Raw genomic sequence first — 24,531 nt, 5'->3', positions numbered from 1 at the left:
ACGGATCTTCTTTCTCATCCCATCTCTGTGACATCGTCTCTTCAGCAATCTCTTCAATGGTGGTTGAACTCCTCAAATCTTTCCAGGGGTCTACTCTTTCATCTACCCCCTCACTCCATGATCATAACCACGGATGCCTCCCCCTATGCGTGGGGAGCTCACCTAGGGGATCTACGCACCCAGGGACTCTGGACCCCTCAGGAGCGTCAACATCACATCAATTTCCTAGAACTCAGAGCCATGTTCTATGCTCTCAAAGCCTTCCAGCACCTTCTTTACCCTCAGGTTCTTCTCCTGTGCACAGACAATCAAGTCGCCATGTACTACATAAACAAACAAGGCGGCACCGGATCTCGCCTCCTTTGTCAGGAGGCTCTCCGCATCTGGACCTGGGCCACGGCCCGCAATCTCTTCCTCAAGGCTGTCTATATCCAGGGCGAACAGAACTCCCTGGCCGACAATCTCAGCCGCATCCTTCAACCTCACGAGTGGACTCTGGACCCTTCAACACTCCACTCCATCTTTGCTCGCTGGGGCACTCCGCAGGTGGACCTCTTTGCAGCGCCTCACAACCATCAGCTGCCCCAGTTCTGTTCCAGACTCTTCTCTCCTCATCGTCTGACCCCAGATGCATTCCTGCTCGACTGGACGGATCGGTTCCTCTATGCCTTTCCTCCACTACCTCTGATGTTGCGGACGTTAGCCAAACTCCGCAGGGACAGGGCCACCATGATTCTCATCGCCCCTCGGTGGCCTCGCCAACACTGGTTCTCCCTCCTGCTTCAGCTCAGCTCCAGGGAGCCCATTCCTCTTCCTGTGTTTCCTACTCTACTTACGCAGCAACGTCAGTCTCTACTGCATCCCAATCTGTCTTCGCTCCACCTGACAGCTTGGTTTCTCTCGGGCTGACCTCTCCAGGGAGTCTGTTTCAGCCTGTCCATCGCATTTTGGATGCCTCCAGGAAGCCGGCCACCCTCCAATGTTACCATCAGAAGTGGCGCAAAACCTCTCATGGCTCATCCACTGATTTCCCGGTTCATGAGAGGCCTCTTCAATGTCAAACCATCTCTGAAGCCTCCTCCTGTCGTCTGGGACCTGAATGTGGTTTTATCAGCCCTCATGAAACCCCCTTTTGAGCCTCTTGCCACAACTTCGCTCAAACTTCTAACATGGAAGGTGCTTTTCCTCATTGCCATCACCTCTGCCAGGAGGGTTAGTGAGATGCATGCACTGGTCGCCGATCCACCGTTCACTGTTTTTCACCATGACAAGGTGGTTCTGCGTACCCATCCTAAATTCCTTCCCAAGGTGGTCTCGGCTTTTCACCTCAACCAGTCCATTGTGTTGCCTGTCTTTTTCCCTAAACCCCATTCTCATCCTGGGGAACAGGCATTGCACACGCTGGATTGTAAGCGTGCCCTGGCATACTACCTTGACCGTACCAGGGCTCACCGCTCGTCCCCTCAGCTCTTTCTGACCTTCGATCCTAACCGTCTGGGCCGTCCTGTCTCTAAACGGACGCTTTCTAACTGGCTTGCTGCCTGCATTGCCTTCTGTTATGCTCGGGCCGGTCTCCCACTGGAAGGTGCTGTCACGGCCCACAGAGTCAGAGCTATGGCTGCTTCTGTGGCTTTCCTCCGTTCCACGCCCATCGAGGAAATCTGCAAGGCTGCCACTTAGTCCTCAGTTCACACGTTCACTACTCACTACTGTCTGGATGCCTTCTCCAGACGGGATGGACACTTCGGCCAATCTGTGTTACAAAATTTATTTTCCTAATGGCCAACCATCCCTCCTCCCCCTCTGTTAGCTTGGAGGTCACCCATGCGTAAAGAATATGCTGCCTGCTTGTCCTGGGATAAAGTACAGTTACTTACCGTAACAGGTGTTATCCAGGGACAGCAGGCAGATATTCTTACGTCCCACTCGCCTCCCCGGGTTGGCTTCTTAGCTGGCTTATCTTAACTGGGGACCACGCACTCCTCTGTCGGGCGGGAAGGCACTCGCGCATGCGCGGTGCGGCCAACTAGAACTTTCTAGTTAAAAAGGTCCGTATCGGGGCTCCGTCGGTAACGTCACCCATGCGTAAAGAATATCTGCCTGCTGTCCCTGGATAACACCTGTTACGGTAAGTAACTGTGCTTTCTGTTAGCATGATATTTATGTGTAGCATTATGTAATAATTTGGCTTATTCGGTTTTCTTGATTATGGAGGGGATATATGTGAAGGGGAGACAGGGGTTTTGTTGATCCATGCTCTGTATTATTTGTATTTATAAATTGGTAATTGTACAGAATATTGCGGATGGGATCAGATGGTTTGAGGGGACCGAGCTCACAGAGACAGGGGTGTGTGGGGGGGGGTTCAGTCTTAGTAGTTTGCCAGTCCACACTTTTCAAGAAATTCCTGAAGCAGCAATAACACCACGACCTCTTAGTAACTCTAAAACTGACATTTGATCTACCCATTACTGCACTAATAATAACAAAAGAATCCCCACTATGACCACCTATTAACTCTCTTACAAACCACCTCACCCTCAACAACCCGCTAAATGTTTATAAGATCTACAACTTACCTCTCTAGCTAATCATTGTAACTCTGTTTTTTTTAAATTAACCTTTTGTAATCCGCCTTGAACCGCAAGGTAATGGCGGAATAGAAATCCCTAATGTAATGTAATGTAATGTAATTTCCGCCGGTCCATAGGTGTAAAAAGGTTGAAGAACACTGTTAATACAGAATCAGGCCCGATGGGCTAGATTCACTAACACTCTGATCCGTGTGCGATTGGAAGCAGGCCGACCAATTCCCCAACCCATCTGCATGCAAATGGGGGCGATCGGAGACACGCCCTCAATCAACTGCATGGATCGCTAGAGCCCTGACAGTAGTGACAGGAGAAGCAGCCTCCTGTCACTGCTGTCAGGGCTTCTGCTGGTTTTTGAAATTTTTTTTCAAGTCGGGCAGATATTTTGCTTGTTTTACACAGGCAAAATATCAGCCCGATTTTAAAAAAATTAAACCCCCCTCCCTGTCCCAACAAGTGCCCCTTCTCCTCTCCCTTCACAAACCAAAAAATTGACCCGACGCGAGGTTCCCACTCCCAACCTGCCCACTGCACCCCTACTGGCCTACTCCTGGTCAGGCTTTGCCTGGTCAGGCCAGCCTGCCTGCCTGGACCTACCCCATTCCCTCCCCGTACCTTGAAAATAGTTGGGAGCAGGAGGTCCCTCCTGCTCCTTAGGCCTCCGTCATCTCATCTTTGGGAGCAGGAGAAAGTGCAAAGTCCTCCTGCTCGTCTCCCGGGCTGCTACGCAATACGGGCCTTAGGCCATGCCCTGGTGTATCATGTAATGCACGGGGAGGGGCCTAAGGCCCTGATTGACTGAGGTGCCTTGGGCTCCTCCCTTAGAAGGGGCCTTTGTTTATGGCCAATCAGGGACTTCCTTACACTCCTCCCTAAGGAAGTCCCTGATTGGCTGAGGCACCCCCAGGCCCCTCCCAAGGGAGGAGCCTGAGTTGCCTCAGCCAATTAGGGCCTTAGGCCCCTTCCCATGCATCACATGATTGCGTAGCAGCCCTGGAGAGTGACAGGAGGACTTTGCGCTTCCTCCTGCTCCTGAAGATGAGATGACGGAGGCCTAAGGAGCAGGAGGACCAGGCACCCTTCCTGCTCCCAACTATTTTCAAAGTACGGGGAGGTATGGGGAGGGAGGGTGGAGGGTCAAGGCAGGCAGACCCTACCAGACCCAATCAGGGGTGATCCGTGCCAGGGGTGCTATGGGCCGGTCAGGGGTTGGTGCAGTGGGCCGGTCAGGGGGTGAGCCGGCCTGGGCCGGGCGCATTCATTTGGTGGCAGGGGGGAGTTGGCATCCCTCTCGTCATATTCGCGCGGACAGTGTCGGGTGCAGAAGCTGGGATGTCGGGGGCGCTTTGTAGGGGAGGTGCTTTTTTTCATTTCAGCTGTTTTTTGTCAGGTATGCCTGTCTTTTCTTTTTTTTTATGGTGCAGATATTTTGCATGTGTAACACACGCAAAATATCTGTGCCATGGAAAAAAATGAATAAAAAAGACAGGCAGGCCTGTCAGAAAACCTGCAGACCTATCGGTAACTCAGTTACCGACAGGTCTGCAGCAGTCAGGTTTGCCAATAGTAAAACCTGATTCAAAATAGCCAAGCAATTGTTAGTGAATCGTTTGCTTGGCTATTTTGCATGGGGTTTTACTAATTTGCTTGGGAGAATCGGGATTGGATTGCTATAGGCCTTAGTGAATAGTGCAGGAGGGAAATCTGGTCGCAAAGTGGTCTCAAATCGATCGGTACACGATCGGTTTGCTTAGTGAATCTAGCTCGAAGTGGCTAATACAGTGTTAACACAGGAGCACTTGGTGCCTCCTAAATAGGAGGCAGTAAGTGCTCCTATGTGAATTTTTTTCAGGTACCATGCACTATGAAGACTTAGGGCATTTTCTGTTTTTTTAAAAATTTATTTATAACAAAGTGCTGCATTAATTATGGGCTTCGTGCACAGGAAAGTTCCATGTTAGCATACACTTGTAAGACAAGATTTCAACACATTATAGTAGAAGGGTCCCTAAAAGAAGAAAAATCATGTTAACATGTTTTTTCTATTTCTGTTAAACTACTCTGAAGAGTAATATAGAACTTAATTTCAAAAGATGGTTTTCTTAAACATAGAGTAGGTAATATTGATCTTAACTGTGCAATAAAACCTTGTTAGTCTAGTGTAATACAAATAATAAATTCTTACACCTCTCAGATCATCTTGGTGGGCCACTATCTATTGGGAAAAACATGCTCATGAGTGCATTATTTTTAAGCAATATAAAAGAAAAAAACTCTACAAACTCGCACATGTTCAGCAAACACAACCAATGCTTTCTGCTCTAATGCCAGCTCAACAATGAATGTTGAGGTTTTTGCACAATTCCAGATGTCTCCTTCATTTCCAGTATAAAAGAAGAGAGGACCAACTGTTTCATTCCAGTACTGATCTATAAGAAAAAGCATAACATTAAAATAAATAATGGCCTAAAATTTAAGAAAACAGATATTAGAACAAAAGATAAAGAACAAAGAAAACAAATTTATTAAAAAGTTGAGAACTCCAGCATCTCACAAATTGCAAGCCAATGAAAAATGTTAGAGAAATATATTTTAAAAAAGCTGGGCTTTTTAATATCTGGCAGAGAACACTGTTGCTGAATTTGGGCTTTCAAAAATTGTTTCCATAGTAATAGCATGTAATGCATAAATTTAGGTATGACTTCAGTGCAATGGGGATTGAGGGGCAGAGCAAGGTGAGATTGTGCCACAGAGGTAGGAGCAACAAGCTACAAGTATGCCACAGGGGTGTGGAGGTTCAAGCCTGAGGGTGTGCAATGGTGGGGTGAAGGGAGAGACACTGATATCTGAGGAGGGAAGGAAAAAGAACAAGAAGTGGGGGTATTGCATTCAAGAGAAGGCTTTGGAGGCAGAAAAAATTGGGGTCTTGTTGGGAGTTAGAGAAAGAGGGAATTGGGAAAGATGGAGTCTGAAAAAAGAAAAGGCAGAACAGGATTTTAAGCTTTATATGATGTGGGAATTCTGTGTAAAAAAATTTTTAAATTCTGCATGCAAATTTTTGCACAGAATTCCCACTGAAGTTATTTTTTTTGTAACAGCCCCCAAAACTTTTTGTATGCCGGTTTTCACAAAATTCATTGTTAAAGTACTGCTTATATAATTTTGCATCACAGTAGCTCATTAACCTTTTCCTATCGTGTGTCCCGGATGACGGGACATTCCAAAAATGACATAGACAGTGGATAAACAGTCTGTATGAACTAATAAAGAGCCAGGAACACAAAATATTTGAATTTACAGACTTATGACTTTACATTATGTTTACAATAGCTGTAAATGATAACGGTGAATAATACAAAACTTTGCTAAAATAATTACGATTGGAACTAGCATAACGTAAAATTTATTACGATAGGAAAAGGTTAAAGGGGCTCTTTTACTAAAGCTTAGCATTCACTAAATACCAAGAAGCTTATAGGTATAAAATGGGCTTCTTAGCAGTTAGCACATGCTAAGCTTTAAGAAAAGGGCCCCTAAGAATGTAAATACATTTTTTCACATAGAAAACTGCAAATTAAAGTTTACTACAACAATGGTTAATAAGCACTTGTGCAGGGGTGGGCAACCATAGTCCTTCAGGGCCACAACCCAGTCAGGTTTTCAAGATTTCCATAATGAATATGCATGAGATCTATTTGCATACAATGGAAGCTGTACATCAAACTAGGTAGTTACTCACCCCTGTATAGGGGTTACCATGGTTCAATCTGCCCATAAAAAGAATGTTTCTACTGCAAGCATTTTTACGCAGTAGTATAATCTTATTTTCTTCAAAATAGTAATTCACATTTTTCTGGGACAAATTCAAAAGTAGCACTGACATAAGTTTTAGAATAGGAATACTGAAAGTCCCTTCTGTGAACAATAAAAATCAGATATCAAGTACTTTAAAATAGGGATGGTACCACATTTCCGCATCCCAACTCCAGCCTTTTTGAAAAACTATATTTCCTATTCTTTCTTCAAAAGAACCTTCACAATATGTATTAATTTTCTCATAGATTGTTCGATTCTAGTGCTGTATATGGCAACATATGTAGGAGCAAATTATAAATGTGAAGGATCACCAGCCATAAAGCACAGTTACTTACCGTAATAGGTGTTATCCAGGGACAGCAGGCATATATTCTCATATGTAGTTGACGTCATCCACAGAGTCCCAGCACAGATGGTCCCAAGTGTATGGCAACTTTAAGAACTTTAGAAAGTTCACAACCGACCGCACTACGCATGCACGAGTGCCTTCCCCCCCGATGTAGGCATGCGGCTCCTCAGTTCAGATAGCCAGCTAAGAAGCAAACCAGGGGAGGTGGATGGGTTGTGAGAATATCTGCCTGCTGTTCCTGGATAACACCTGTTACGGTAAGTAACTGTGCTTTATCCCAGGACAAGCAAGCAGCATATTCTCACATGTGGGTGACCTCCAAGCTAACCAGAATGGGATGGTGGGAGTGTTGGTCTTTAGGAAAATAGATATTGTAATACCGCTTGGCCGAAGTGGCCATCCTGTCTAGTAAAAGATTCCAGACAATAATGTGAGGTGAATGTATGAACCGAGGACCAAGTAGCACCTTTGCAGATTTATTTTATTGGAGTGGAACATAGGAAAGCTATAGAAGCTGCCATAGCTCTTACTTTATGGGCTGTGACTCAACTCTCCAGGTACAACCCAGCCTGAGCGTAATAGAACGAGATGCATGCAGCTAGCCAGTTGGTGATTGTTCTTTTAGAAACAGGATGTCCCAACTTGTTAGGATCAGAGGAGACAAAAAGCTGGGGAGACGATCTATGTGATTTTGTCCTGTGCAAATAGTAAGACAATGCTCTTTTGCAGTCCAGAGTATGAAGAGCTGTTTCTCCAGGATGAGAGTGAGGTTCTGGAAAAAACACTGGAAGAATAATCGACTGATTGAAATGAAATTCAGTGACAACCTTTGGCAAAAACTTGGATGAGTGCGAAGTACCAATTTGTTATGATGGAATGCTGTGAATGGTGGATCCGCCATTAATGCTTGAAGCTCGCTCACTCTTCTGGCAGAAATGAGGGATATAAGGAAGATTACTTTCCAAGTACGATATTTGAATTGAGCCGTAGACATTGGTTCAAATGGAGGCTTCATTAATTGATCAAGAACCACATTGAGATCCCATACTACTGGAGATGGCTTGAGAGGTGGTTTAACATTATAAAGTCCTCTCATGAATCTGGAAATGAGAGGATGGGCCACTGACTGATGAAAAGCTGTGATGGCGCTGAGATAAACTCGAACAGATGTAGAATTGAGCCCAGAATCAGACAAATGAAGAAGATAATCCAGAATTAGAGAAATCAAGATGGATTTTGGTTGTTCATGTTGAAGAAAGCACCAGGAAAAAACCTAGTCCTCTTTTGATAGTAACATTGTCTCGTTGATGACTTTCTGGAAGCTTCCAAAATACGTCGAACAAGCTGAGAAATAAATAGATCAGCAGAACTCAGCCTGAGAGGAATCAAGCTGTCAGGTGTAGAGACTGAAAGTTGGGATGCAGAAGAGTACCTTGATTCTGCATGAGTAGAGGTGGAAATATTTGCAGAGGTATCGGTTCCTTGATACTGAGTTGAAGTAGAAGGGAAAACTACAGTTGTCTGGGCCTTAGGCACCAGAACAGGGGCCGTGGCTTTCCCAAAAATTACCACTTACTTTATCCCTGGTGGTCCCAGAGGTGCAGCAGGCAGGAGCAAGCTTTCCTCGTTCCTGCCCTGCTGCTAACCCGGTCGGTCGCGGATGGTTTCTTCTGCTGCTAAGCAGCAATGAGCAGGAACGTGCTTTGTTGATAGTTCTGAGATCTAATATAGGTCGAGGACTCCCCGTCTTCTTGGTGATGAGTAAGTAGCAGGAGTAAACCCCCCATGTTATCTTGCTCTGAAGGAACCCTCTCAATGGCATTGAAAACAAGTAGATTCTCGACCTCCTGAAGAAGGGAGGGCTGAAGGAGATTGGTAACAGACTCTCTTGGAGGATGATCTGGGGGTACGTTTGAGAAAATGAAGGGAGTAACCTTCCCGAATGATCTTGAGAACCCAAAAATTACCACTTACTTTATCCCTGGTGGTCCCAGAGGTGCAGCAGGCAGGAGCAAGCTTTCCTCGTTCCTGCCCTGCTGCTAACCCGGTCGGTCGCGGATGGTTTCTTCTGCTAATAAGCAGCAATGAGCAGGAGCGTGCTTTGTTGATAGTTCTGAGATCTAATATAGGTCGAGGACTCCCCGTCTTCTTGGTGATGAGTAAGTAGCAGGAGTAAACCCCCCATGTTATCTTGCTCTGAAGGAACCCTCTCAATGGCATTGAAAACAAGTAGATTCTCGACCTCCTGAAGAAGGGAGGGCTGAAGGAGATTGGTAACAGACTCTCTTGGAGGATGATCTGGGGGTACGTTTGAGAAAATGAAGGGAGTAACCTTCCCGAATGTTCTTGAGAACCCAGAGGTCTGATGTTGTTAGCTCCCACCGCTGAGAATAAATTTGAAGACTACCTCAGATAGGTTGAGGGAGAGGCAGGGACAACTGGATTGAAACTATGCTTTTGAGTAGGCAGTCAAAAAGGCTAGATTTTGCAAGAGCAGATTGCTGAGATTTCCAAGGTCTCTGCTGTTTAGGTTTCCACTACTGAGGTCTTGTAGCAGTTGGTTTAGCAGGATACTGCTTTTGATAAGATGTATATGGCTTAAAAGGATGTTAAGTGGAAGGTTTAGGCTTAGGCCCAAGACTTCTCATGAGCTATGAACTTCTGAGTAGCATTCTCAATTGTATCTCCGAAAAGCTCATTCGCAAGACATGGAATACTAGCTAAGTAGTTTTGAAGATTCATATCCATGTCAGCCTCTCAAAGCCAGGCCAGTCTTCTCATGGCCATAGACATAGAAGGAGCTCAAGTGGAAAGTTCAAAGGAATAATAGGCAGACTGTACCAAGTGTTGCCGTAATTGCAGGAAAGTGGAAACGAGTTGTTGGAACCCTTGAACACAGTGTGAAGGTAGATATTTTTGGTACATAGGTAACTGTTTTACCAATTTCTTCAAATAGCAGGTGAAATGAAAAGTATAATTGCTGACTCTACTGTTCAGCATCGCTTTCTGATAGAGGTGTCTGCTGAATCTATCCATAGTGCGACCTTCTCTTCCTGGTGGAACAGAGCATACACTTAACAGAGGTAGATTTTTAAAGTGTAGACTCTACCACTAAGTATTGGTGAGAAAGTTGAGCCTTGTCAAACCCTGCAGTAGGAGCAACTTTTTACATGGAATCCAACTTTCTAGGTGCCACTGGCACTGTTACAGGTGATTCCCAGTTTCTAAAGAGAGTGTCCTTTAATATCATATGGACAGGAAGCTTAAGTACCTCTTTTGGAATCTGTTTTATGTCCTTAGTCTCACAATATTCAGGTGTATATTTTGAGTCAGCCTCCAGCTTAAGAGCCAAGTCTTTTCCCAGTTGTCTAATAAAACGGGAGAAAGAGACTCTTCAGTAAAGGACTCCTTAGTAGACTCTTTAGGAGATCAAGGAGAATACTCAGGTGAATCATCAACTTCGGTTGGAGAAGGAGAAGCACCCAGGGAAGACTGCACATAGAGATCAGAGTCCAATACTGGTGATTGAGATCTATGCTTCTTACACTCTCGACACCGATCTGGTGAAGGAGAAAGAGTCTGATGTTAATGCTTCTCAGAGCACTTAACATATACACGCTTCTTGTGCACAGAAGAACTGCGCTTGGATCTGTGCACAGAGGAGCTGCGGCTAGAAGCAGGAGTCTTGGATATATGCCTAGATGATGGACGATGCCGTAATCCAGTAGATGGTACCGAAGACTGAGTTCTGGTACTGGGTCCTGAGGACTGAAACGCTCAGGCTGGACTGGTACCTGCAGAGTCGATGCCTGTAGTCTGTGCCTGCATAGCCAAAAGACTGAAAAGGCTACTATACTCTGCGCGAAAGAATTGCTCAAATTGTTCTTTCAAAGTAGCTACTGGTACCTTTGGAATTGTCGTCGGTACCAGTGGTGCCGCTACTTGCTCCCAAGAAGGCACTGATACCTGTGGCTTAGTCGCAACTCACTCTGAAGAGGATGACTCCGAAGAGGAGGAACCTCTAGATGTTTGAGTGAGTCGCTTTAAGGGTCGTTGTTTGGCTGGCATGATTTGACTCAATACTATTGTGGCCAACCCCACCAGGGAGACTGGTGACTTCCTTGCTGTCTTATCTGAAGGAGCGAGGGACTCAGAAGTAGAAGGTGGTGCTGATGAAGGTCACGATGCCTTGGATAATGTCTTCACAGGTGCTGCAGGCCATGGTGTCTTCACTTCCAGTGTCTTTGAAGATGGAGGGTTAGAAGTTGAAGGGAAAGACTCAGCTATCTCAGCACCAAAAAGTTGCTTTTGTTGAAGGCGTAGTTTTAAAGTGTGCTTCTTCAGAGTAGAACAGTGCGTGCACATGCCAATACGGTGTTCCGGCCCCAGACAGTAAACACACAAGCTGTATGGGTCTGTTTCCGAAATAGAGCGCTGTCACTTGCCACACTTCTTAAAACTGGATAATGGACGGGACATTAACTTAGGAAAAATCGCCTCAGCCAAATCGACCGTGAGAGGCTGAAAAAAAAAAGGCTCTACCTTTGAAAAACACACGAACGTGCGTCAAAAAAAGAAAAAGAAATTCTGTATTTACTTTTTACTATACGCTGATAATAAACGTAGAAAAAATATGCATAAATTCCATGCAGAGCAGGAAGGCAAGCACAAAAAATTAATGAACATTCAATGGTGTGACTGAACAGCTCCGCAGAAAACATTAAACTGAGGAGCCACGCACCTACATCAAGCAAGAAGGCACTTGCGCAATGCGGTCGGTTGCAAATTTTCGAAAGTTCTTAAAGTGGCTACGTACTTGGAACCATCCATGCCGGACATCCGTGGATGACGTCACCCACATGTGAGAATATGCTGCCTGCTTGTCCTGGGATAAAAGACTTTAAAGGGAAGTTCATGCAGTTCCATTTTGGTATACAATTCCTCCTTATCTTTAATAGTCTCCTGTGGTCAGTTTTATGCTTTTAGTGTTTATTCATACTTTGCTGGCTAAGGACCATTTTTTTCAAGCTTAGCACATACTAATGGACAGTGTGTGCTAAGTGCTACATGGTCCATATGTATAAAATATGATGTACAACATGTAGCTAAGCTTTAATAAAAGGGTCCCTTAATATTGTAAAATTGTTTTACTCTAATACTGTGTAATTGATAAAACAGAGATCCCGTTTGAAAACCTGAATGCTCAATTTACCCAGACAAATTAGACTAGCAAGATAAAAGTAGAATGATTATATTTCTATAGTCTATTACTTAAGTGGGAAGATTAGGTTCTAACCTCAATAACCTTCTTTCCAGTATAGAGAGATGTGAGTCTTGAGCAATGGGTTATTCTCCTTTACCTGTGAATTTTGCAGAAGGTATCATCTACAGATTTTCAGCTCCTCCTCCTTGTATCAGTAGGCAGTTATCCATTTCTTCAGTTTGTACCAAAGCAGGTGATCACCCCTAAAAGAGGAGAAATAACAAGGAGGGCATGGGGTTTCTTCTCTGCAATAAAGACAATTAATTAGACCTCAGAAAACATAATACAACAAGGTGGACTCAAACAAACCACCTACCTGCATGCAACCAGCCCTAACATGCTGTTATAACCTCTACTATAGGTTTTTTTCATAGTGAGCTATTGCAACATGCTTTGTACTTGAATAACAGTCGAAAAAAATTATCTTCATAGTCTTTTGGCAGCTCCAAGACAAGCATTTTGAGACTCACATTTATTTATTTATTTATTTAATTCAATTTCTATCCTGTCTTCCCAGGAGCTCAGAACAGGTTACAAGCGAACATTCACAGTAGGCTACATTTTGACAATCCAGTGATTTGAGGACAGCTTGGATAGTACAATAATTTAAGGATAAGCCTGGGGTAGGGGCATTCATAGGAGATTCCTGGGGATGTATTACAGTAAATTGGAACTGAGCCAGTAAGCCGGCTTAATTGACATCTGACAAGGTGCAGGTCAAGACTTGCGTCTCTTTATACTGGAAAGAAGATTGATCTTTCCTTCCAGAAAAAAGAGGCATGAGTCTTGACCAGTAGGACATACCAAAGCTGTCTCCTGAGTCTAGGGTGGAGCAGATGAGCCTGCTGCTAGCACCCAGAACCCAAATGTGGTATCCATTTGAACTGCCTTGTCCACTCTGTAAAACTTTGTGAAGTATGGAGAGTATAGAAGGAAGTGATGTCACCGATGCGAACGGGAGCTTGATCTGAGAGCTCCGTTCGGGCCCGGCGATAAACTGTCTAATTCGCTGCATAAACCGCGCAAAAATTATCTTTTGGGCACCGGTGTGGAGGGAGCGGGATGCACAGACCCCATGGCAACGCGCAAAAAATTGCCGCTGGAGAAAACCGGCCAGCGCACATTGGAGCAGGCGCTGAGCCGGACGGCACGTGGAGGAGCGGGCCTAGAATCAGCAGCGGCGAGGCGGCACACTTGAGTGGGGCTCTAGCGGCAGTGGCTGACATGCTGACTGAGCCGGTCCCGGAATGCTCCTCCGCAGAACCGCTCACGAAAGTCGACATGCAACGCTGGATCTCGGAAGTTAAAGCCGAGATTTCGGCTGTGGCGGTGCAGGTTCGAGAGGCGGTGCAGGAGTTACGCATGGACCTGATGGAAGTGGGCACACGTGTGGAAGTTATGGAAATGCGTATGGATACTTATGAGGAGAATGTGACCGGTGTGCAGCGCTCTTTGGAAAGTGCTGCTGCGGACCATCAGCTTCTTTTGGACAAGGTGGAAGACTTGGAGAACCGCACCCAGCGTAATAACCTGCGGGTGCGGGGTCTCCCTGACCTACCGGAATATAAAGATGTACGGGCTACCACTACTGCCTTGCTTCACTGGTTGTTACAGAATGACACCCTGGAGCCGGGTCTTGAGCGTGCACATCGGGCGCTGGGGCTGCGCACCTCTGATCAACCTAAAGATATCGTGCTATGCCCTCAGAGCTTCGTGCTTAAAGAACAGATCTTCCATCGAGCCCGAGAGATGGGTACCGTGACCTGGGAAGGACATTGGCTGGAGTTCTATCAGGACCTAGCGACCGGCACGCTCCAGAAACGCCGGGCGTTTTATGAAGTGACTAAGGCTCTGCAGCGTAGCAACCTGCGCTATCGTTGGACTTATCCATTTGGTGTGGTCATCACTATTAATGGAGTACATACTAGAGTTGCCACGGTTCGTGAAGCTCAGACCCTGCTACAGCAAGCTGGTATCGAAGTTCCTGAAGAACCTGCTCCCCCTATGAATGCGGTGTCCAATCGAGGGGGGCTTTCTACCGCCTCCAGATGGCAGCGAGTGGGTCGTGGCTCCCGGAGTGGGAGGGGAGGCCATGGAGGGGGACCTTCACTTCAAGCTGCTGCTTCGTCTTCGAGTGGCCTCCCTTGATGGTGGCCTGCCACCTGTCGCCTTGATGTACATTTTTTCCTCTACTATCGTGGGGGATATACCTCTTAGTGGGGTGCTCTCCACCCCTGGTGACTGTGCTCCTGAGTTTTTGTTCTGGTTTGGAGCTTAAGGGGGACTATTGTGGACTGGGCAAGATATGGGGGGATTGGGGGTATGGAGATGTGGGGGGGCCTGATGGAGCAGTGGGATGGTGTGGGGGAGAGGATCTTGAATTGCTGTGCTGCTGTGGGGAGCGGGCGAGCTGGTGTGCTTGAGTCTGAGATTGTAGTGTCTGTTACTTTAATAGTTCATGTTTGGTTGTGGGATGTTGTGACACGGGCTTCGGGGATTATTATCTTCCTTGTATGTTGGTGAGAGATCTGTGGACTCTCACATGGGAACAAGGGGGGAGGAGGGGGGGGGAGGGGGGACATGGGGTGGCTAAGGTTTGGGTAGGGTCTGCATCTCGTTGGTGGATTTTAAAATATGGGTGGGTTTAGGTTGGTCTCTTACAATGTCCGGGGTCTTAATTCTCCCAATAAGAGAAGGGCTTTCTATAGGGAATTGATCCGCTTGAAAGCGGATGTCTGTTTTGTACAGGAAACCCACTTGCTCTCAACCCATGAATATTTAGTTCGGGATTCCCGCTTTCCCCAGTCCTTTTGGGCCTCTAGGGTGGGCACGTCCAAGAGGGGTGGGGTGGGGATTCTCCTTCATAAGGGGCTTCGGAGCGAAGTACAACGGGTGGTCAGGGATCCTCAGGGAAGGTATATTATGCTGGAGATTCTCATTGAGGGGTGTTTATATTCTATGGTTAATGTCTATGCCCCCAATGAAGGCCAGGGGGCCTTCTTTCGTGATCTGGTGCCTTGAATTCTTCGGTTCAAGGGGGGTGCCTTGGTTTTGGGCGGGGATTTTAATCTTACTGTTACTCCATGCTTGGATAATTCGGGGAGGGCGGATCATTATGGGAGGAGGGAGCGTAAGATGCTGAGGGAGGCGCTGGCTGCTCTGAATGTGGTTGATGGTTGGCTCTGGCTGCATCCTTTAGACAGGGACTACACGTATTTTTCTGGGTTGCACTCCACTTACTCAAGAATCGATGTTGTATTTGTGGAAAGGGGATTGCTCAGTCGGGTGGAGTCAGTGGGGATAGAATCGATTACGTGGTCGGATCATGCCCCTGTTTGGACCAGATTCCGCGGGGAGGGGGGTAGCTCGGAACGGAAATTTTGTCGTTTTAATGACAGTCTCCTCGATGACCCGGAGGTTGTAGTACAGATTGAGGGGTGGTTACGGGAGATGAACTTGGAGTGTGGGGCCTCGCAGGAGGCGATTTGGGAGGGTTTGAAAGCTACCCTACGGGGCAGATTGATTGCTTTGGCCTCTGCTCGGCAGCGTAAACGTAGGGAGGCTGCGGCAGCCTTGTTACATACTATTGGGAGTTTGGAGAGTCTCCATAAGCGCCGACCTTGGGATATGATGCTGCGTGGACGTTTGTTCCAGGCTCGCCGTGATCTCCAGGCGTTGGATCTGGAGCGCCTGCGCTTCAATCTGCAGCTACTGCAACAGAGATATTTCGAGTTTTCTAATAAGGCTAGCCGACTGGTTGCTCATCGATTGAAAGTGAGGCAGACGCGCAGTCAAATTTTATCCGTTCGGGCGGCCTCAGTAGAGTTGTTGCGTAAAGATGATGATATTCGAGCCCGTTTTGTAGAGTTTTACTCACACCTCTATTCTCCGGAAGTGGCTGGGTCCTCGCACAATATCGATAGCTATTTAACTTCGGTGGTGCTACCTAGGATAGCACTGGCAGATGTGGCCCGGTTGGATCGTCCCCTTACGTTGATTGAGGCTCGGGGAGCTTTGCGCTCCATGAAACTTGGCAAGTCGCTTGGGATGGATGGCTTTACAGTTCGCTATTATAAGCGGTTTCAGGATTTGTTGTTGCCTCCTCTGCTCAGCTTTCTTAATTCTCTGGAGGGTGGCAGTGCGCTTCCGTTTTTCATGCGCTTGGCGGGGGTTACAGTGTTAGCTAAGGAGGGGAAGGATCCCCTTCAATGTGCATCCTATCGACCAATCTCTTTGTTGGGGGTGGATACGAAGATATTTACACGGATTCTAGCGGATAGACTGATGAGCTGGATTCCTCGATTGATACATCCTGATCAATCGGGCTTTGTGGTGGGGAGGCAGGTGGGGGACAATACTCGTCGGGTTTCTAACCTGTTCGAGAGGGCTAGGGGTGGCGGTCGGGAAACGGTCTTTTTGTCGGTTGACGCCGAAAAGGCTTTTGATAGGGTTTCCTGGCCTTTTTTGTTTCGGGTTTTAGACTCTGTTGGTTTGGGACCTCGTATGCAGAAATGGATTCGGATCCTCTACACTAGTCCTGTTGGTTGTATTAAAGTGAATGGGGGTTATTCTGATATTTTTTCTTTGGGCAGGGGGACGAGGCAGGGGTGCCCTCTTTCCCCGCTCCTCTTTGCATTGACAGTGGAACCTTTAGCACAGAGGGTGCGGATGAGTCGGGATATCAGGGGGATAATGGTCCCGGACAGTAACTATAAGTTGTCTCTGTTTGCGGATGATCTTCTTTTCACGGTGGAGGATCCCGAGAACTCCTTGTTGGCTATCTTGAGGGAGCTGGAGGAGTTCGGACGGGTATCGGGGTTTCGTGTTAATGTTGGGAAATCTGAGCTCCTTAATGTTAATTTACCTCCGGACAGAGTGAATTCTCTTCGGGCACGGTTCCAGTTCCGTTGGGTTCAGCATTCTATGCGCTATCTTGGGGTTTATTTTGGCCCTCCGGGAACGGAGATTTATGATCTTAATTTTCCCCCACTTTTTCGTCGTATCCAGCGAGATTTGGTAAGTTGGAAGGACCACTTTTTCTCATGGTTAGGTAGGGTGGAAATAGTGAAGATGATGATTTTGCCTCGTCTTCTGTTCTTATTCCAGGTGTTGCCTCTCTGGGTGAATAGGCTTACGTTGGAGGGGGTGCAACGGCACATTTTTGATTTTATTTGGGCCGGTCGGAGGCCTCGAGTGAGTAGGTCGGTCATGTGCTTGGGTTGGAGTGATGGGGGTTTGGCTGTCCCCAATGTGGTGAAATATTATCAGGCTGCTCAGTTGCGCGCCCTGTTGGAATGGCAAGCGCAGGACCCGAAGCCGTGGGTGGAGCTTGAACAACGCTTATCAGCGGGGGTGCCCCTGTTACATCTGCCCTGGGTGCCTGGGAGGATACGGCCCGAACGAGTCTTATCATCAGTTGAAACAGCATTGCGGCTCTGGAATGTGACCCGAAGCAGTTTGCTCAGGATTCTGCCTGTAAGAAAACCACACTTCTGGTGGAATGTGCCTTCAAAGAGATTGGCAGCTGTTTACCACAGACATTATATGCAGATCAAATAGCCATGCGGTTCCATCTGGAAACAGAAGCTTTGGAGGCTGTCTTTCCCAGTCTGCTACGACAAAAAGATGATCTGGAAGACAAAAATCATGGTTCATAGTCGTGCGTGAGACACCAGCGTGCTGACAATTTGGTGCAAGAAAGAAGCGTGCCGCGGGAAAACTTAGTTTCAAAGAGCTCCGAACCGGGGTGTGAGTGGGGACCCCCTCCCCCCACTTTACTGTATAGTTTTTGCGCTGCCATTGGGGGGGGATTGGGGGATTGGAACCCTCCATTATAGAGAAAACTGAACTTTTTCCGATTTTTTTTCAGGAAAAGTTCCGTTTTCTCTATAATGTGGGGGATTGCACCCTCCCCAACGGCAGTGAAAACACTATGCAGTAAAGTGGAGGGGTTCCCCCTCACACCTCCCCGTCGGAGCTCTTTAAAACAAAGTTTTCCCACGGCACACTTCTTTCTTGCGCCGAATTATCAGCGCCCGATTGTCGGCGCTGGTGTCTGGCGCATGATTATCCTGTCACCAAAATCATTTGCCACCTCTATATAACAGAGAACTCTCCTTATATCCAATAACGCCAAAATGTTGACTTTTTTCTTTATGCATGTAGCCTGGAATGGAGGCAGTTAGACCTCCTGATTAACATAGAATGCTAACATTACCTTTGACAGAAAAAAAGAAGATACTATGCATAAAGTCATCACTCCTCCATAAATCTGAGAAAAGGATCTCTATCTGACAGAACATGAAGTTCTGAGACTCTTCTTACTGAGGCAATAGCTACCAGGAAAACTGTCTTGATGGTCAAATCCCTCAGTGATGCCTCCTATAAGGGCTTGTACAGGGCTTTACTGAGGACCCATAGCCCAGTGTGAAGATTCCATGTTGAAAATGGTTGTCGCACGGGAGGATGCAATCGCAACACTCCCTTCAGAAACCTGGACACATCTGGATAGGAATCCAAAGAGCCTTTCTTCAGACTCCTAAAGCACAAGAGGCTTGCTACCTGTACCTTGAAGGTGCCAGTAGCTAGGCCCTATTTGAGATTACCCTGAAGAGACAATAACACAGCAGAAATTGGAGCCCTAAAAGGCTCTACCTTCTGTTCCGCACAAAAGCGCTGAAAGGTCTTCCAAGCCTTAGCACAAGCTGCGACCTCCTCCGAGGAACTTTTCTTCCTCAAAGCTGCGCACTCAAGAAATATGCCGTAAGCCCAAAGCGTTCCAGACTTTCCAGGGCAATTGGACACTGCAAGAGTAGCGCTGGGTACAGTGACAGTCCAATCCAAATCCAAACCAGATCCGCATGCGATGCAGCCAATCCAGTGGCAGTCCAATCCAAATCAGATCCGCATGCGATGCAGTCAATCCAGTGCATGAAACTTACCATTATTATTTGAATAATCTGGCCTGTCATTGGCCACTGTTGAACCATGGCACCTATACTGGCACTTCCAAACTCTACTTTGTTGTCGAAGAATTGAGAAGCATTCTTGTTGTCCACTGACACCATTAGATCGAACGTCTGTCTCCCTCAGCACCTTACCATTTTGTTGAAAGCGCTCTGGGAAAGTACCACTTCCCTGGATCCATAGTCTGGCAACTGAGATAGTCTGCTTGCACATTGTCCACTGCCAAAATAACTTGTAGGAGGGATTTTGCCCAGTGAAACAATAACTGAGCCTCTAGCTTCAACAGAGCATTCTATCGACATGTGCCACTGCTGTGGCATTGTCTGAGAAAACTCTGACTGCTTTGCCTTCCAAGGCCTTTTTGAATGACTGCAGTGTTAGGCAAATAGCTCTCAATTCCATTTTCTCTGAGAGAGTAACCAATAGCCCTAGACTATTCAATCCTCGCAATGACCTACCCAGCTGTAAGACTGGCATGTGTCATCAGTATCAACCAAGTGGAAATGCAGAGGCAATCCTTTGGACAGTGTCTCCACTCGCAGTCACCAACCCAAGTTTGACGCACTTCTGCCGTCCAGGTCAACAGCATCTTGAGTGAGTCTGTCTGCGGAGACCAGCAAGATAGCAGCACCTTCTGAAGATGGTGTAAATGAGCTTTTACCCAAGGTACCACTTCTATGGCCACTATCACTGACACAGATTCTTAACTTCAGCTTGTGCAACTACGGAAGAAAAACATGGCCGTCTGTTGTGTTGAAGAGAATCTCCAAGTACTCCAGGGATTGGGTCAGTTTCAGATGGGATATTGATAATCCATGCTAGGTCTTGCAGGAACTGGACAACTTGTGTCACTGCCTTGAGACCTTCAATCTTGGACAGAGCCCTGTTAACCCATTGTCTTGAGCCTTGAGCAGGTGCACTGTGGCCATCACTATCACCTTGGTAAAGGTATGAGGTGCTATTGCCAACCTGATCGGAAGTGCTGAGAATTGAAAATGCTCCTCCAGCACATGAGGAGCTTCCTGTGTTCTGGGAATATGGGAATATGTAAGTCTAGTCTAGCAAGGCTAGGAATTCTCTGGATGTGAAGGAAAACTTATGGACTGGATCTTAGAACTGCTCATAAGAGACATTTGAGCCACAGAAGTCTGCAGCAGTTCCAATTTCAAGTCTCTCAGAGATATAGAAACATAGAAACATAGAAACATAGAAAGATGACGGCAGATAAGGGCCATAGCCCATCAAGTCTGCCCACACTATTTACCCACCCTCTTAAATCTACTGACCCCCTAAAGAATAATTGTAATTATACTGTCACTCTACTGACCCGCTCATTCAGTCCTAGTGACCCTATCCCTTGTAATTATACTGTCACTCTACTGACCCGCTCATTCAGTCCGAGTGACCCTATCCCTTGGCATGACCTCGTAGGGATCCCACATAGGTATCCCATTTGTTCTTGAAGTCTGAGATGCTGCGTGCCTCGACCACCTGCACTGGAAGCTCGTTCCAATGCTCAATCACTCTCTCCGTGAAGAAGTATTTCCTGGTGTCTCCACGAAACTTCCCTCCCCTGAGCTTGAGCGGATGTCCTCTTGTGGTCGAGGGTCCCCTGAGAAGAAAGATATCATCTTCCACCTCTACCCGTCCCGTGATGTACTTAAATGTCTCAATCATGTCTCCCCTCTCCCTACGCTCCTCGAGAGTGTAGAGCTGCAATTTGCTCAGTCTTTCTTCGTACGGGAGACCCTTTAGCCCCGAGACCATCCTGGTGGCCATCCGCTGAACCGATTCAACTCTGAGCACATCCTTACGGTAATGTGGCCTCCAGAATTGAACACAGTATTCCAGATGCGGTCTCACCATGGCTCTGTACAGTGGCATCATGACTTCAGGTTTCCTGTTGACGAAGCTTCTCTTGATACAGCCTATCATTTGCCGTGCTTTAGATGAAGCCTTCTCCACTTGAGTGGCTGCTTTCATGTCAGCACTGATGATTACTCCTAAGTCTCGTTCTGCCGTAGTCCTTGCTAAAGTTTCTCCATTCAGGGTGTAAGTTCTGCAAGGATTTCCATTTCCGAGATGCATGACCTTACATTTCTTGGCGTTGAAGCCAAGCTGCCAGATCAAGGACCAACTTTCTAAAGTACGCAGGTCTTGCTCCATAGCATCCTGAAGATTATAGCCGTTTACTACATTGCATAGTTTGGCGTCATCAGCGAATAAGGTTACCTTGCCTTGGAGCCCTTGAGTCAGATCCCTAATGAATATGTTGAAGAGGAGTGGGCCCAGGACCGAACCCTGTGGTACTCCGCTGGTTACCTCTGACATTTTAGAAAGGGTACCGTTGACCACCACCCTCTGAAGTCTGCCACTAAGCCAATCCTTAACCCATGCAGTTAGAGTCTGTCCTAATCCCATAGAATTCATCTTGTTCAGCAGCCTGCGGTGTGGGACGCTGTCAAACGCTTTGCTGAAGTCCAGGTACACGACGTCCAAGGACTCTCCTGAGTCTAGTCTTCTTGTTACCCAGTCAAAGAAGCTTATTAGATTGGACTGGCATGACCTACCCTTGGTGAATCCATGTTGGCTGGGATCCCGGAGATTTCCCTCGTTCAGGATCGTATCTAATTTATACTTAATTAGTGTTTCCATGAGTTTGCACACTATTGAGGTGAGGCTTACCGGTCTATAGTTCGCAGCCTCAGCCTTGCAACCCTTTTTATGTAGAGGAACGACATTGGCTGTTTTCCAGTCCAACGGAACTTTCCCCGTACTTAATGAGAGATTGAAGAGCACCGCCAACGGTTCTGCCAGGACATCTCTCAATTCTCTGAGCACTCTTGGGTGTAAATTGTCCGGTCCCATGGCCTTGTTTACCTTTAGCCTTGCCAGTTCATTGTAGACGTCCCCAGGAGTGAACTCAACGTTCTGAAACGGGTCATCTACGTCTTGTATTATCATCAACTGTGGTCCGTGTCCCGGTGCTTCGCAGGTGAAGACTGAGCAGAAATATTCATTTAGTAGTTCTGCTTTTTCTGAATCCGCCACCGCGTAGTTTCCGTCCGGTTGTCTAAGGCGTACTATACCGTCTGTGTTCCTTTTCCTATCGCTGATATACCTAAAGAAGGCTTTGTCCCCTTTTTTAATGTTTTTTGCCAGAGTTTCCTCCACTCGACGTTTGGCCTCCCTAACTGCTGTTTTGACCGCTGCCGATCTGGTTTTATATTCTACTTTAGTTTCTCTTCTCTGGGTGCGTTTGTAGGAAAGAAATGCTTTTTTCTTCTCCTTAATGAGGAGTGAGATCTCTTCAGTGAACCATTGGGGTTTGTTGTTTCTTTGCCGTTTATCTTCTGATTTTATGTAGATCATATATGATCATTTGGGTCTGCTCCCTGGTCCAGGGCTGCCACAGACTCTTAGCTAGTAGTGCCAACTTACAACACGGAAGCCTCTAAACCTGAGGATTCACTGTGCAGGAGCACAGGAACCAACCCTGACCCCATTCATCCCAGTCCTTTTCTGACTGGACTTCTGGTTCCTGTGGAGCATCTTTCCATGCTGAATCAGCACTCTGTAAGTGTTAACCCCCCCCCCCACACACACACACACAGGCACCAGCATGCTATCAGGCTGTACAGACAATCCTTTATATTTCATAAAAGCTTCAAACATTAAACTCACAAAATCAGAGTCAAATCCCTAAACTAGATCTCCTGAGGGTCCTAGCAGGATCATTTACTGTCTCCTCATGGGTTGTGACCAACCCAGCACCACTGCTGGCTTCCTCCCAAGAAAAGGCAGCATTAGGAACTTACGGTCCCTTACCAAAAGAGCTGACCGGGTCAGTAGTCATAACATACAAACATAAGAGTTGCCTCCACTGGGTCAGACCAGAGGTCCATCCCGCCCAGCGGTCCGTTCCCGCGGTGGCCCATCAGGTCCGCGACCTATGAAGTGATTTCTGACCACTTCTATAACCTACCTCAAGTTCTATCTGTACCCCTCTATCCCTTTGTCCTCCAGGAACCTATCCAAACCCTCCTTGAACCCCTGTACAGAGTTCTGGCCTATCACATCCTCCGGAAGCGCGTTCCATGTGTCCACCACCCTCTGGGTAAAAAAGAATTTTCTAGCATTTGTTCTAAACCTGTCCCCTTTCAATTTCTCCGAGTGACCCCTAGTGCTTGTGGCTCCCCACAGTTTGAAGAATCTGTCCTTATTCACTTTCTCTATGCCCTTTAGGATTTTGAAGGTTTCTATCATGTCCCCTCTAAGTCTCCTCTTCTCCAGGGAGAACAGCCCCAGCATTTTTAACCTGTCAGCGTATGAAAAATTTTCCACCTGTGGGCCAGAGGAGGTGTTACCTTCCTGAAGTTATGGAGGTGGGTCCCTGAAAGGTTAAACCTTTGAACTGTTTTGAATTGTTTTTTTCTCCTTTGCCTGTTTGGTGTAAACTGGGGCTGGGAAGCCGAAGCTTCTATAGGAGGAAGCAGGAAGCTGACTTTGGGGAGTTTTATTTCTTTTCCCCTATCAGTGTTTTGGAGATTTTTTCTTTTCCTGCATTTCTTTTTGGTTGTGAAGTTTTGTTTTGGTTTGTTTTGACTGCTCAGTTTGGCAGTAATTGCAGCCCGGTGTGGACTATTGGGAGTGTGTTCCTGGGGAGAAGGCTCAAGAGCCCTGGAAGTCGGTGACAGGTTAAAAGCGCGCGCCGACAACCTAGCGCAGACAACTGAGCGCAAGGTGGAAGCGCGCCGAAGAAAAACACCATTTTAAAGGGCTCCGACGGGGGTATGTGGGTAACAGAGATCGAGCCGGTGTTGGGGGGGTTGTAACCCCCCACATTATAATGAAAACTTCACTTTTTCCCTAAAAAAGAGGAAAAAAATTAAGTTTTCAGTAAATGAGAGGGGGTTACAACCCTCCAAACCCCCCACAACGCTGGCGCAATCTCTATTAAGTAAAGTGTGGGGGTTCCCCACCAACACCCCCGTTGGAACTCCTTAAAATACTGTTTTTCTTCGGCACGCTTCCGCCTTGCGCTCAGTTGTCTGCGCACGCTTTTGACTATGAACCCTGGAAGTCAGACCAAGAGGATAGGCATTTATTTTGAGGTTTGTTTGTTTTTTTATAAATGCTAATTTGTGAATTTCTTCTCCTTTGTGCAAGCCAGACCTCACTTACCACTTCAACCAGGAGGAAAAGGAACAATCTTCCTTTCTTTGAAGTACTTACCAGTATAAAGCCATTACAGGACCTGATTAAACCTGTGAGACCCCCTGCAGCACAATCCATTGCAAACAGCTACAACTCAGTGGTGCAGTTTATGGTGTATCTTCTTTCTGTTTGGCATTGCATGTTTCTCTGTAAAGTGTTTTGTTTTGTTTTTTTGATTTGCATGAAAACTGTGGTGTGGATTGCCTTTGTGATTTAAAATTTCCAGCCTGACTATTTTGTTTAAGCCCTGTGAAAGGGCTAAATAAAGACTACTTTTTCTTTTCATTACTTGTTTTGTGTGGTGGTGATTTTGGGCTAATACAGCCAGC

The 24,531-nt window shown here is 46.7% G+C and overlaps 1 protein-coding gene across 1 annotated transcript in view; it reads right to left on the bottom strand.

The window, feature by feature from the left end:
• The window catches only part of DPP7 (dipeptidyl peptidase 7), a 349,192-nt gene that overhangs the window by 286,243 nt on the left and 38,418 nt on the right, over positions 1-24,531 (bottom strand). The window contains exon 4 of the mRNA XM_033962277.1: positions 4,881-5,020. Within this exon, the coding sequence (XP_033818168.1) occupies positions 4,881-5,020 (140 nt within the window). The remainder of the gene's footprint in view (positions 1-4,880; positions 5,021-24,531) is intronic.

Source organism: Geotrypetes seraphini, chromosome 10, assembly GCF_902459505.1.
Source record: "Geotrypetes seraphini chromosome 10, aGeoSer1.1, whole genome shotgun sequence".
Taxonomy (NCBI): Eukaryota; Metazoa; Chordata; class Amphibia; order Gymnophiona; family Dermophiidae; genus Geotrypetes; species Geotrypetes seraphini.
The sequence above is the reverse complement of the archived record's forward strand: the minus strand, read 5'-3'. Positions and strand labels throughout refer to the sequence as shown.